The sequence below is a fragment of the Grampus griseus genome (genome assembly GCF_964374135.1).
Source record: "Grampus griseus genome assembly, chromosome: 11".
NCBI classification, from domain to species: Eukaryota; Metazoa; Chordata; class Mammalia; order Artiodactyla; family Delphinidae; genus Grampus; species Grampus griseus.
In genome coordinates this window covers 81811221-81825468 of record NC_139005.1, presented here as the reverse complement: position 1 = coordinate 81825468, position 14248 = coordinate 81811221, and the positions used below count along the sequence as shown (strand labels likewise).

Below are 14248 nucleotides of genomic sequence, written 5' to 3'. Positions count from 1 at the left end.
TACAAGTGAGGTTTCCACTCACATAATAGGTTAAATTAAACTTGCTTTAGGAACCCACCGTTGTAAATATCAGAGGTCTCCCTCTTGCTTTGGATACATGACAATTTGAGCCATGAAAATGCTCAGTATTGACTGTCAATAGCTTAATTATAATCATAATTTCTATGAAAATATACTGTATCAAAAATAACGGGAATTTGTGTTTAAAGTTAGGAGCAGACAGTATCTGAGATTTAATGATCATATTACCAATCCTTTCATCTCATGAACAGACAAAGCGTGGATCCTCTGCCTATAAAATCCCCAAAGACCACCTTCCTTTTCTATCAAAAGATAAGAAAAGTTATCCCACACTTTCCTCTCCAAGAAGCTGGAGAATTTCTGAAGTCATATTTGCAATAGGCAATCCAACAACAAAAAATTGTTGGGTAAAAACTCCATAGTATCAAGAAATGTTTATTTGCAGACAGCAGCATCTAAAACCCTTTCAAAGACAGGGATTAAGAAACCATGTGGCCTGTGGCTGAACTCTGGATGGATCTGGGATCTTCCTGTGCCACCCACCCTAGTCTAAATACACAAATATTCAGTAACGACTTAGTGCCACACCCGCTTAGGTTCTTAGGAAGGGTCATTAACGTCTTGCTTATTTTCTTCATAATAAGGAAGTATAACTGCACTAATATTTTCACGCTGGAACATGCTAAATGGAAATGGGCTGTAAAGTTTAATTACTTATGATTATAAAGCAATCAGGTAATTTATTTATCTTGAGTTGATTACCTCAGTTTCTTCTTTGTATCTCTAAACATTCTATGGTATTAACACCTCCCCTCCACACACACACAGACCCCTTTTATTTCTCAATTTAAGAAACATAGACCCAAACGTCAGTCAGCCCTGTTGCCATCAATAAACAATAATTTTTTAAAAGAAGAAGAAGAAATTAAAAAAAAAGAAGTTCAAGTGACTCAGCCAGGTGAAGGACATACACATTTACACAGACTGGGGTAGGGCCTTGAGAGTCTGTGCAGTACTTCAGTCCCCTGATACTGTAACCCACAGCCCCAAAGGAAAACATTACCTTGTGCTTGGTCATCGCGCCCACAATGAGGGGACAGATCATTCCAGAGAGGGTTCCCACTCCGTTTGAGATCCCCATGAGAATGCTGGCATAGCGGGGGGCAATGTCCAAGTGGTTGACATTAAAACCTACAGTGAAGCCAAACACCTCAAAATCAGACTCAAGAACAGAATTCCAAATACATTTTGGAAAATACTAGCTTTCCCCAACTCTCATCAATCTATTTCCTCTACATGTAACTAATGGATACCTTTACTGGAAAGGCTGGGTTGAGGATTGTCAGGCTGTGTCTGCACATAGCAGAAAAACATGCTGTGATTGATTAGCAATGACTACCATGGGTTCTCCATGAGGAGAATTATGGCACCTGTACCTTCTAGGCTTAGAAGCCCAAAATAATAGTGTTTGGGGCAATACTGAAAAGCCCAAAGCCTGGATCACATTTATTCAGAGTAAACAATCACATGATCACATAGAGTGTGCTTAGAAGCAAACCCTGCCTCATAATATCCTCCCTCTTAGCTCTCAACTCACTCCCAAAAGGCCACCATAGGTAGGTCTGCCTTAGTAGCTACATGGCATAATGGAAAGGGCTCCTTTTTGATAAGAAAGATTTACACAAACATTGGCAGAATCCTCTGCAATTTTCAAAACACTTTTACATACTTGATTTGGAGTCTGTAAACCTGGATTCGAATCTTATTCCTACCTCTTAAACAAGTCATTTTTTAGGACTTTGTTTCCTCATCTCTAATTTGGGGGTAATGTTACTACTTAACTCATAAGGATGCTGTGAGATGAGACTCAGGGGAAATATGTATGCGAGAGCTCTTGGCAGACAGCTAGGCTCTGGTTAGTCTCATGATTACCAATACCAGTACTACCTCTGCTGTTGCCGCCACTTCTAAGCACGCCCCTCTCTTTGAGGTCTTCTATCTATAGATAACTCTGCTAGGAGTGGTAAAATAATAAATCACCAACACCTCACTATTAATCTGCTTATCAGGAGACAAGAATGAGTGGGATGAAGGAGGAGTGAAGGCAGAGGAGGAATAAGGCTTTGAAAGAGGAGGCATCAGGCACTGGGAACCAGTTCTACCAGTATAGCCCAGGGGTGCATTTTAGAGTCAGACAGACCTCGAACCTGGCAGCTTAACTGAGATGCAAACCTGGACAAAGGATTTAAACGTTCTGAACCTCAGATTCTTCACCTATAAACTGGGATAATCAGTCTTATAGAATTGTTGTAAGAATTAAGTTAAATCATATATGTTAATTATATAGATACATAGAGGTGAAAGCCAACATATAGGTTCTTTATGGTTGGTTATCCATCTGCCTTGTTTACCACTATCTTCCCTGAGCTGGCAAAATGTCTGGCACATAGTAGGCATTCAATAAATAGTTGTTTAATTAATTACCAATTTGAGCTCTGAAATTACAGCAGGGGGCTGTAGGTTTTGTTTATTCATATTTTTATTTTCCTTGGTCTTGCTTTTTAATTCTCTATTTTGTGCAAAGAACTTGAAAACAGAATTTAAAAAAATATTTTTCCTAATCTGGCACATTGGCTCGTTGTTTTTTTTTTCCTACCTCCATTCAGAGAGAATTTTGAGAAAACCTTTCTGGAATAAACATACCTTCTCTTTCAGGTCAAAGTGGCAGAAAATCAGAATATAAAACAGCTGCAAGATTAATTAATCTTACTGTTGATTTGAATGCGGTAAACACTTTATTAGAAAAGAACCCAGAGATAAGAAGCAATTAATACGATTGGCGAGTATTATATTCTGATACAAAGCCTAGGCATTTGCGTTCAGCTAAAAACAATGTCAGAAAAGCCGTTTAGGTTTCTAGCTGCACAATACTGATGTTTGGGGGGCAAATTGTTGAGAAACTGAGACATTGATAGATTTTTTTGAAGCAGGCACACAAAGTAAGTTACACACAAGTTGGGAGAGTCAGTCTTCTCTACATATGACATTTTCTAAAGCAGGCATCACCCATCCTTCGTTTTTGTTTTTGTTTTTTTCTATATTGAAGTTACAAAGTTATAAAGCAGAGCTCTTTAACAAAAAATACACATTTGGCTTTGCTCTTAACACCCAAGTACGTCTGAGAAAATATTAATATAAGCCACTTGAAATAACAGATTCACATCCAAAAGATTTCAACAAATTTATACATTTTATATTGAGCACTTTCCATCCCTTGTATCTTTCTAATCTCACCGGTCTCAGCTCTCTTGTCCAGAATCAGTTCCTAAGCTGAGCAAGTCTTCCCTGGCATCCTTATTAACTCCTTATAAAGTTGGCAGATAGCAGATCCTAAGGAATCATCATCCCCATGACCATAATCCCTCCCATAGTCTCACTGTTGGATCAGATAAACCTTTATTCCAATCCTAATTACTTAATTTATCTGCGTAAGTTAAGTCACGTTTCCAAGCATCAGTGTTGTCACTGACAAAATGAACATAGCAATACCCTTCTCATCAGGCTGCTACAGAGATTAAATGAGATTATATCTAAAAAGTGGCCAGCATTGAGTAAGTGCTGGAAAAAAAAAAAAGTGGCAGCTGCTGTGATTTGGGCTGTTGGATTTCTCTCCTTCTGATTGTGGCTTAATTGGCAATCTGGGGACAATATGAGCCTGAATATTTCAATATCTCTGGGAACAGGAGGATATGAATTTCTTTTGCATCACAGGGTTATCAAAGAAAGGTGTTCCTTAACATCCTACTAGAAACAAGTCATTACTGCTCTATCCTTGCTACTCAAAGTATGGACTATTGATCAGCGGCAACAACATCACTGGGGAACTTGTTAGAAATGCAGGATCTCAGGCACCACTCTGGACCTACTAAATCAGAATCTGCATTTTGCGAGATCCTAAGGTGATTCGTATTCACACTAAATTTTGAGAAGCACTGGACTAGATTAAATAATAATTGAACAACAATAGTGAATATTTATTAATTGTCTTATGCATCTGGTACTGGGCTAAGATCTTCTAATGCTTTATTTCCACTAGAATGTAAACTTTATGAGGACAGAATCTTTAATTTTTTTTTTTTCCCTGCAATATTCCCAGTGCCAAGAACAGCGTCTGTCTCTTGGGAAGTGTGAGTGAATAAATGAATGATCTCAGCTCATTGCAATCTCCCACAACCCTATGAAGTTGCCGTTACATTGCTCCAATCTCTAGATGAGGAAACTTGAGGCTTGAGGATGTAAATAACTTAGCATTTTTTTTCTTTTATAAATAGTAAGTAGTAAAGAGGGCCCTTAAACCCAGGTCTCTGCATCCCCAAACCCGTTGTTAGCTGCAAGCTACTTTTAATGCAGACATTTTTTCCTAATTTAACTATGTATCAGCTCTATTTACAGTTGACCCTTGAACAAAGCAGGTTTGGGCTGCATGGGTCCACTTACAGGCGGATTCGTTTTTCAGTAGTATATACTACAGGACTACGGGATCTGTGGTTGATTGAATCCTCAGATGAGAAACTGAGGATACAGCAAAACCCAGGATGCGGAGGAACATCTTATACAGAGGGCCGACTACAGGGTATAGGCGGATTTTCAACTGTGCTGGGGGTCAGCACCCCTAACCCCCACATTGTTCAAGGGTCAACTGTATTTTGATAAGATCAAGTCCCCGTTTTATGTTAGTTTAGACCAGAGGTTCCATGTTTTTCTGTTCTGGGATGTTAGCACCCTGTTTGATCTTTAAGACAGCCCAGAATTGTGGAAAGAGCACAGACACGAAGCCTGGCAGGACTGCACCTTAGTTCTTCCTTTGCTACCAATTGTGTGACAATAGGAGAGTCCCCAGTTTTCCTGAATTTTAATTTGCTCCTCAGTAAAATAATGGTAATATCATTTGCTTCATAATTTTGTCAGATAGATGCAATATATGTGAAGTGTTCTGTAAATGACACTTTTTAGTCCTACAATATGTTTTTAAAGTTAGAAAAAAAAACTGAGTTTTACTTTTTCACCCAGTTTTGCATAGGGAGCTTCTGAAGTCTGTAAGACATGATATGCTAGCACTGTGACCTCTCACACAGTAGGCTGGTTTCCGCTCCGGTAAAATGGGAGACTGATAGCCCTTAGGGTAGCTGTGAGAATGACAGGGGTTAATACACAGAGTGGGCTTTGAACAGTCCCCGGCACAGAGTTTATGCCTGATCAATGTTAGCTCTCATCATCACCATTATTATTTTTACTTCCTGCTCTCGCCTGTTTAGAAAGTCACATCACCTCTCTGGACCTGAATTTCCTTGTTTGGAAAATGAAAGCCTCGGAGTAGACAAAAATCTAAAGAAGAGTTCCACCCTTAAAAACTTCTGATTCTATGACTATATGTCAAATAACTACATCGTTTGACTTTTGAGTTAATATCATCAGCTCTCCAATAGGAGGTGAGGATTGAAAAGGTCACGAGAGCCTCCGTTAGTTAGGGTGACCTGGTTCTGAAGTATGAAGGTGTCACTTCGTCCAGCAACACACGTGCTGCCCATGCCCCAGAGGCAGCGCCTGCATGTTGTTTGTTTCCAAGATGGAGAAAGTATCAACAATTCCAGCTTGACTGGGCTACTAAGCCTGGTTCTCAGTGATCTGACAAAATCACCCCCACTAGGTGAAAGTCTCTAGCCAGTGGCCCTGACCCTTGGGAATGGCTTGGCTACCAAAGGAGGATGCTACAATATCTTTTCCTTCCTTCCTCCCAAGTCTTGCTGGATCTATGGAAAAGATTGGGAAACCCAAAAGACACTTTACCTGAAATAGCAAAACCACTGAATCCTACGGCAAGCACCAGAAAGGAGATAGCCACCCCTTTGGTATGTGAAAAGCCAACCACAAGGAGTAAGGTTGCCTCCATGCCAAAACCTGCAAATGGAAACAGCAGGGGGAAAAAGTCATTTTCATGTCAATCAGCCCAAGTTCATGAACTTATCAGATAAGAATCTTTTTATTTCCATGGACCCAAGTTTTTAGTACATACATTCTGGCACAATATCTACAATCTTATTGGGGTGCTTCTTGACTACATGACGATGCTAATATTACCCGGGTGTTCTGTGAGCCTTCCAACATTTTCCTGGTGGACTTTGAACACTGAATGGTCCCAGGAGGTACAATGATGCCCATGGGATGAGGGATGTTTATTATCCGTTGTTCATGGGTAGTTCCCCCTGCCATTTCTAAATACTAAAACCATCAGTGACTCTCCTTTGATTACATAAGTGATGGTCTCTCACAGAAAAATGAAATAAAAATAAAATTAAAAAATAAAATATTATTATTGCCAAAGGTGACTAGAAAGCTGTAGTGAATATCTGAAACAAAAAGCAGAGTCTCACCACTTGCAAAGCATAAGCCAGAATCTTCCCTTTCAGAAGTTTGCCAAGCTCTCAGGCCTCTGTATAACGCCACGAGATATTTGCACAGAAAATACAGCAGGACAAAAGTACTTTCTGTTCCTTTCATTCAGAATAAGTGAATCCAGCACAATAAAAAAGAGTAAGGAAATTATGAAGATGGTCCTTCTCATCAACACACAGACACACACAGACACACACACACACACACACACACACACACACACATTCAGCCGATAGCAGACCGAAAGATGATATGAATACCATTTCCAGGGACATGAAGTACCCTGGGAGGTAGAAGACAATGAAATGATGCTTCATACTGGGGACCATCTGCTGATTCCAGACATCACCACACATTTGTCCTTTGAGTTACCTCAAAGACAACAGGCCCACATCAAGTCTCTGTTCCTCTACTTTCACTCGGAAACAAACTACCACCACACTCTTTCTTCTTCTCTAAATTAAACTTCTATCCACCTGTGTTTAGAACCCAGACTTTGTCAGACGGGCCTGGGTTCAGATTCCATCTCAGAATCACAAATTGTGTGATCTTGGACAAGTCACCTCACCTCTTAGATTCCTCATCTCCCCCGCCAAATGGAGCTCATAATACAACCTTGGAACATTGGAAGGTTAAGTGAAATTGGGTATATAAGGTGTTGAGCGTGATCGTCGGCCATGGGCACAGCTCAACAAACGGTAACCAAAAGTCCAATGCAGAAATCTCAGAATCATCTTGGACTTCTTCCTCTTCCTCAGCTTTCACATAAGATAAGAATCCATGGGTTTGGCCTCAGAAATATCTGTCAAATCCGACCTCTGCTTTCCCCTCCTCTGCCATTGTCTTAGTTCTGGGCGCCACTATCTCTCACCTGGACAACTTCAACAACCTCTTTACTGTATTGGTCTTCCCATCTCTTTTTCCTCTGATCCATTCTCTAGATTATCTTTCTAAACCACAAATCTGATCAGTTGCCCCTTTGCTTAAAACCCTTGTCAATGGTTACGTATTATGAGTACAATGCTGTATAATAAATCCCTCCTGCGGTTCCAGCTTCATCTTCAGCCATCCTCACCTCCTTGCTCACCACCTGTAGCCTGTAGAAAGCCCCCTGTTGTCACACAGATCTATCCGCTGTTTCCTGATCGCAGCACTGTTTTGTGCCCATAATGTATTTCCACAGACTGTTCCTTCACCTGCAGTACTCTCCTCCCAGCACTTCTCTTTTCTGGAGAAATCTTACTATTCTTTAAAGTCCAGCTCAAATATTGCTTCCTTTAGGAAGCTTTCCTGATAACCCTGCCGCTCACCCACCAGTAAAGCTGACATCTCACTCTTACTCATTTTATAGAGCTTTTCAACATTGCCTTGTAGTTTTTCATTTGTATTTCTGCCTCCCTGACAAAACTGTGATATTATCCAGGGAAGGTACCATATATATAGCACAGAGCCTGTATGTAGTGGGAACTCGATAAATAATGCTTGATGAATTAATGTGAAGGAAAGAAAGGAAAACCAAGACAAGTTAAAACACAAGCTAAAGCACTTTTTGTAAACCTTGGTAATTTGCTTACCTGTCTGAGTCCATTTCTTCAAAACTATCATAGAAATAGGGCAAGCCTCAATAATTGTTTTACTTGGTCATCTAAAGAAAATCAATGCAATTACGGGTGCAGAGGTGCTTTTTAAACTGTGGGCTTTACAGACTCACTCATATAGAGAACAAACTAGTGGTTACCAATGGGTGGGGAGGGAGGGGCAATGTAAGGATGGGGGAGTAGAAGGTGCAAACTATTGGGTGTAAGATAGGTTCAAGGATGTATTATACAACAAGGGGAAAGTAGTCAATATTTTGTAACAACTATAAACGGAAAGTAACCTTTAAAAATTGTATGAAAACATTTTAAAATTTTTAATAAATAAATAAAAATTAAAAAAACTGTGGACTTTATACCATTACTACTTGTTATTAATTTTGTTTCAACAGTTTAAATTATACATAAGGAAAAACTACTAGTGTTTTGTATACTAACTATTTGTGTTTTAGAAGTGGCCTGTCTTAAGCAGCAAGGCACATGGCTGAAACTTCCTTTAACACTTTCAACAAAGTGGTACTAGAAAGTTAATTCCCCCAAAGAATTAGAATAAAGACACGTGAAGAAGAAAAGCTACGAATGATACACTGATTCATCTCTAAGGAAAAAAAAGACCTTTGCCAAATAGTAGACTTTCAAAGAAAGAAAAACCATTTAAGAGCCTAAATGGTTCCTATCTACAGTGAAAATGCTAAAGATAGAACTGTACGTTTCAGGAGCTGAAGGATAAAATTTGAACTTCAGGGGTAATCAAGAGATCCTGGAAAGTGAACCTATTCAGAGCTGACAAGAAAAATAGAACAAGGATTAAAAGGCCTGAGAAATTTTTTCATCTCACCTGAAGTTCACACAGGCAACTGATTTGGCCAGACTAGAATTTTGACCTCACTCACGCTTTCCATGTAATACAGAGGGAGGTATAAGGATTTGACATCTGTCTTTGAGGATCTTGGAAATGTGCCCTGATTCAGAATGAACTAGAGCATCATGTCTTAAGGTGATCTGTTTGCTTTAAATGATTCTAGCAGCAAATATCTCTTGTCTATGGAAAGAAAAGAAGGAGGCGGAAGACTCCACACAATGTGTGATTTTTCTCAGATGAGAAACGTCCTCTGTGTTTTGGCTTAGAAAATATGAAACCGACTAAAATTCTCTAAAAGATCATGTAAGTGCTTCATTGTATCCAAATCAATCTGGCTTATTCAGTGATGGCACAAAACTCTGTTTATCTCTAATGCAGCATCTCTGTGTTTAAGCAAGGTGGGATAAGCATGGTCTTTAAAAAATTTTTTTCTATGTATATCCCACTGGTTCTGCTATGTCAAAATATAAAATGACATGAATAGACATGTGAAGAGATTTTTTTTCTTTTTAAGATGGGATAGAGGCTGGGGAGATTCTATGAATGCATTCTAGTTTCTGCCAAAAAAAAAAAAAAAGAAATAAGAAAAAAAAAGGATTTACTCTCAAGGATTTAAAATATTTGAGAGTTGTCACCACCACCTAAACTACTAATTATGAAGAAACAATGGCAAAGGTGATTGAGGAAAAATTAAATATGAACAAGACATTCCTATGAAAATGTTGTTAGGGTCTTCAAGGCATCTGTCTTTAGAAGAGGTTGTACAGGTAGAGTTTAAACACAGAATTTTCTTTCAAGTTCTAGGTTTAGAAGTTGCATATTTTTGGCCATGGGAAATATGATTGAATAGCATATACTTATTGAATGCTTCCTTTGGAAAATTTCTGTTTTGTCAGTGTCTTGAACACAAGAGAAGAAAAAGGCACTAAAATATGTCAAGAACATTCTGTTTGCTGAGCTCATGCTGGGTGCATACATACGTTGTCCCATTTACAATCATAACAATCATAACAATCATCTGAGGTAAATACTATATTCAGATATTAAAGAAGAAGAAAGTAAGGCTCATGGAATTTAGAAATCCATCCACTTCAGTGTCCACCTCCACTGACACTACTTTAGGTCAAGCCACCATCTTCTTTCCATGGAACGACTGAAATAGCCTCTTAGCTAGTTTCCCTTCTTTTACTCTAAGTTCTATTGTTTTGATTTGAAAGCGTAAATCAGATCTTGTCCCTTTCCCTCCTTTAAACCCTCCATTTGCTTCCCAATGCATCTCAAGTAAAACCCAAGCTCCACGTAGGTCTGTCTACAAGGCCTCCCGTGATCTGGCCCCAGCTGTGCACTCTGATCCCCTCAATGTCACTCTCCACCTCACTCATCAAGCACCGACCATTCTGACTTTCCTTCCTTCTGTTCTCTAATATGTCACAGTCATGTCTGCCTCAGGGCCATTGCACATGCTATCCCCTCTGCCTAAAATACTTTCCTGCGCGAGCTGTAATAAGGCAGTACATGATGAGTTGTCAACCAAGTGTATAGACAGAAGGAGCATTCACTGGAGGCTGAGGTAGCCTTAACAAAACACAAGTGAAAAGACTTGAGCTGATGTAGTAGGCTGTGTGGGGAGGACTGGGTTGATTGGTGAAGGTGAGCAGAGCTCACAGTAAAGGGAAAGGGCATGAGCAAAGTCAGAGACAGCAAGATATATTCAGGGCCTGGTATGGAGGGCTATTCAGCTGGAACAGAATCTGATAATTAGAGGAGTGGTACTCTGACTACTATTTAAGTTTCTGATTGCTACTATAACAAATGACCACAACCTTAGTGACTTAAGACAGCACAACTTTTTTATCGTACAGTGCTAGAGGTCAGAAGTCTGAAATGGGTCCTACAGAGCTAAAATGGGGGTGTCAGCGAGTTGCATTCCTTTTGGAGGCTCTGGGGAAACTCCCTTCTTACTTTCTGAGCTTCTAGAGTCTGCTTGCATTCCTTGGCTTGTGGCTGCATCATTCCGACCTTTGCCTCCACTGTCACGTCTCCATCTCTGACTCTGACCCTCATGCCTCCTCTTATAAGGACCCTTGCAATTATGTTGAGCACACACAGATAATCCAAAATAACCTCTCCATCTCAAGATCCTTAATTTAATCACATCTGCAAAATTCCTTTTACTGTGTAGGGAAACACATTCACTAGTTCTGGGAATTAGGACATAGGCATCTTTGATGAGGAAATTATTCTGCCTACCTCATCCGCCTTGGGGAGGATCATGAATGCAGTGCCGCAGAGCTTCCCCTCCTGCCCATCAGAGAGCAAGCCCATACCTGCCAACCTTTAAGTTCAAGTCAAGGGTAGGCCCCCAAATCCCTGCTTGGGGCCAGCAGTCAAACCCCTGGGAGCCCAGATGCTGACAGGTTATTCCGAATCTCCCTGATCAGACTTTATTCCTGAGATGCTGTGCGATGAGATCATGCCTGCTGACTCTTGCATTCCTCCATAGGATCTTCACTTCTAAAGGGCCCTGACCCATCTAATCTAGTCACAGTGCCCCCTTCCCTCCTTTTCAACTTAATATCCCCGTTATGAACTTTCACCCATAGATGGCGCTGTCCTCTACCTCCCACCTGCCCACCCTGACACCCCCCGCCCCCGTCCCCCGGAGAGAGAGCAGTAGTGACTGTAAGCCTTGGCAATGAGCTCAGACAGACCTGGGATCTTGCACAGGATCTGCCACTTGAGCAAGTCACTTTATTATACCCCAGTTTCCTCACTGTAAATTGGGTTTAATACATAACAGCACTTGCTCCACAGGGTGGTTATGAGGATTAAATAAAATAATATGTGTAAAGAATTTAGCTTAGTGGCTGGCATGGAAAGTGTTCATTAAATGCTAATTTTAAAAGCAAAACAAAAAAGATAAGGAGAAAGTGGAGGGTTTTAAAAAGGTGAGCTGTCATAAGCATTGTAAGGGTTCGTGTTACTTTTACCTACCTCTTTTGGAAAATGGCCCAACTTATATTTTATCTTTGCAAAATCAAAACATGAAACAGGAACTAAATAACACAAGGAAGAGGATGGTGTGTGTGTATGTATGTGTGTGTGTGTGTGTGTGTGTGTGTACACCCCATGCACAAACATATGTTGGGAAGAAAGAAAACTATTCAGAGAAAATACTTTTTTTATGTTTCTTACCAAAACATGTATATATGTAGAAAGGGAAGGGAGAGATAAGGGAATAAACTATAAAAGCAAAGGATTATATATGTGGAAGGATATATGGGAAAGATAAAAAATAAACAGATAGATACCAGGAAATCATGTTGCTTTGGCTTAAGAGTAGATGAAAGAAGCATTTCTGCAGTTGCCAGTGTATATTGATGTATCAAATAAGTTGTCATATCTCTCTCTTTTTTAAAATATTTCTTTTCTTTTTCTTCTTCTTTTTTGGCCACGTGGCTTGTGGGATCTTAGTTCCCCAACCAGGGATTGAACCCAGGCCCTTGGCAGTGAGAGCACAGAGTCCTAACCGCCAGGGAATTCCCAAGTTGTCGTATCTCAGGTTGCACAAGTACAGGCTGAATGACCACTAGGCAGGGGTGTGATGGACACTCAACTGGGGGATGGACTTAGGAGCCTTTAAGATCCTGCTCAGTGATTAGACATAAACTCCAAAATATGGTCTGCAATTCAGTTTCATCTCATTCTATAAAAGCTGCTTAAGCCACCTATGAAATCCACAGTACCTCCACAGTTCATGATTTTTCTGACAGCAGTTGTGGTCAAAATTTTTCTGCTTCTTAAATGATCAGCCAGTTGTCCTCCAATAGGCACAATGATTGTCATCACCATGTGTGGGAGTGCTGACAAGAGACCCACCTGGAATGAAAAGAAGCAATGAGCTATTTTTAGCTACTTCTGAGAGAGGTACTTCCTTAACTCCCTGCCCCTGCCATCTCCACTGCACCCCTCACCATCAGATTTAATCATCTAATTATACGGGACCAAGGTAGGCCTGAATTCTGTAATAAATAAACAATGAATGAATGAATGGTTTTAAGGATAGACCCAATGTCTCCTCCATCAGATCGGAAGCTCCTTGAGGGCAGAGGTGACTTTTATTCATCGCAGGCCCCAGCACGCAGCAGAGTGCCCGGCACATCATAGTTAAACACTTGGCGCAGACTGAGTGTTCAATGGCAGCCACTATGGGCTGTGCTAGCTCTTCCACGGTCACTTCTGACAGTACCTGTAGCCATGCAGACATCTACCTCTACTAGGCTGCTGTTCTTTCCCTTGCGGGAAGGAGGCTTAATTCTTTTATGATGACAGTTTATGTTTTACCATTCACATTCTTCCTCCCTGAAACACAGACAACCTAATGGCAATGGCTGGGGACTTTGAAAAAGTTCTTTCTAAACCATACAAAGCTCTGGCCGTTATCGCTATGACCGTGATCTGCAAAATGAGCTTTAAGGTTCTTACAGCTCCTCACTGAATAATTTACAGGAAAAACAAAAAACAAAACAAAACCCAAAAAAAATCTCTCACCCTTAAATCTTTTGATCCTTGCCTAATATGCAGTCCTTGAGTCAGCTTCAAAAACACTTTGAGATCAGGTATAATACAAATCTTTAAAAGCAGCTTAATACAGCTCTGATCCTTACTAAGAAGAAATTAAATAGCTATGTACACTGTGCATAGAATGTATAACTTGTCTGACCTCCAGGGTATTAGGTGTCACAGAACCGTTATGAATTTTGATCAGCAATTTACTTATTTTATCATGCAAAGATTTTCTCAGTAGAAGCAAGAGATTTAAAGTTCAAGAACATCTGAAGCAACTGTGTGTTTACCTTACTTATTGCAAATCCAAAGACCTCTTCAAAATAAGCAGGCTGACTTATTAACAGCAAGTAAAAGGTCCAGCTTCTGCAAAAATTTGCCACAATGATTGCGTAAACCGGCAACGATGTAAAAAATTTTTTCCATGGTGTATTAAATTTCTAGGGAGTAAAAATACCGTGGGATTTTTAGTGAATATACTGACAGATTATTTTTCTTAGGAGGATAACACAATCACTGAGAGAAATACTCATAAAAAAGAGGCAAGTCTTCATCCATCCGGCTCTACTTACACTGAGACTAACCAAGTTGGCTCCTTCTCCTATACTTGTCTCTATATAGGTCCTTTCCTCATGGGATATTGTTGGGTGAACTGCTGGACACTCATAGGCCTGCAACAGCCAAAACATGTACCAGATAATCCCAAATATACCTGCAGTTGAAAAACAAAAGGCTTGATGATACGGTCTCA

General features: G+C 40.1%; 1 protein-coding gene across 1 annotated transcript in view; it reads right to left on the bottom strand.

The window, feature by feature from the left end:
* SLC17A8 (solute carrier family 17 member 8) overlaps positions 1-14248 on the bottom strand; it is a gene marked incomplete at both ends in the record, with an annotated part of 49732 nt that overhangs the window by 860 nt on the left and 34624 nt on the right. The window contains 5 exons of the mRNA XM_082666181.1: positions 1085-1212; positions 5869-5979; positions 12678-12810; positions 13788-13937; positions 14070-14209. Coding sequence (XP_082522307.1) covers positions 1085-1212; positions 5869-5979; positions 12678-12810; positions 13788-13937; positions 14070-14209 — 662 coding nt within the window. The remainder of the gene's footprint in view (positions 1-1084; positions 1213-5868; positions 5980-12677; positions 12811-13787; positions 13938-14069; positions 14210-14248) is intronic.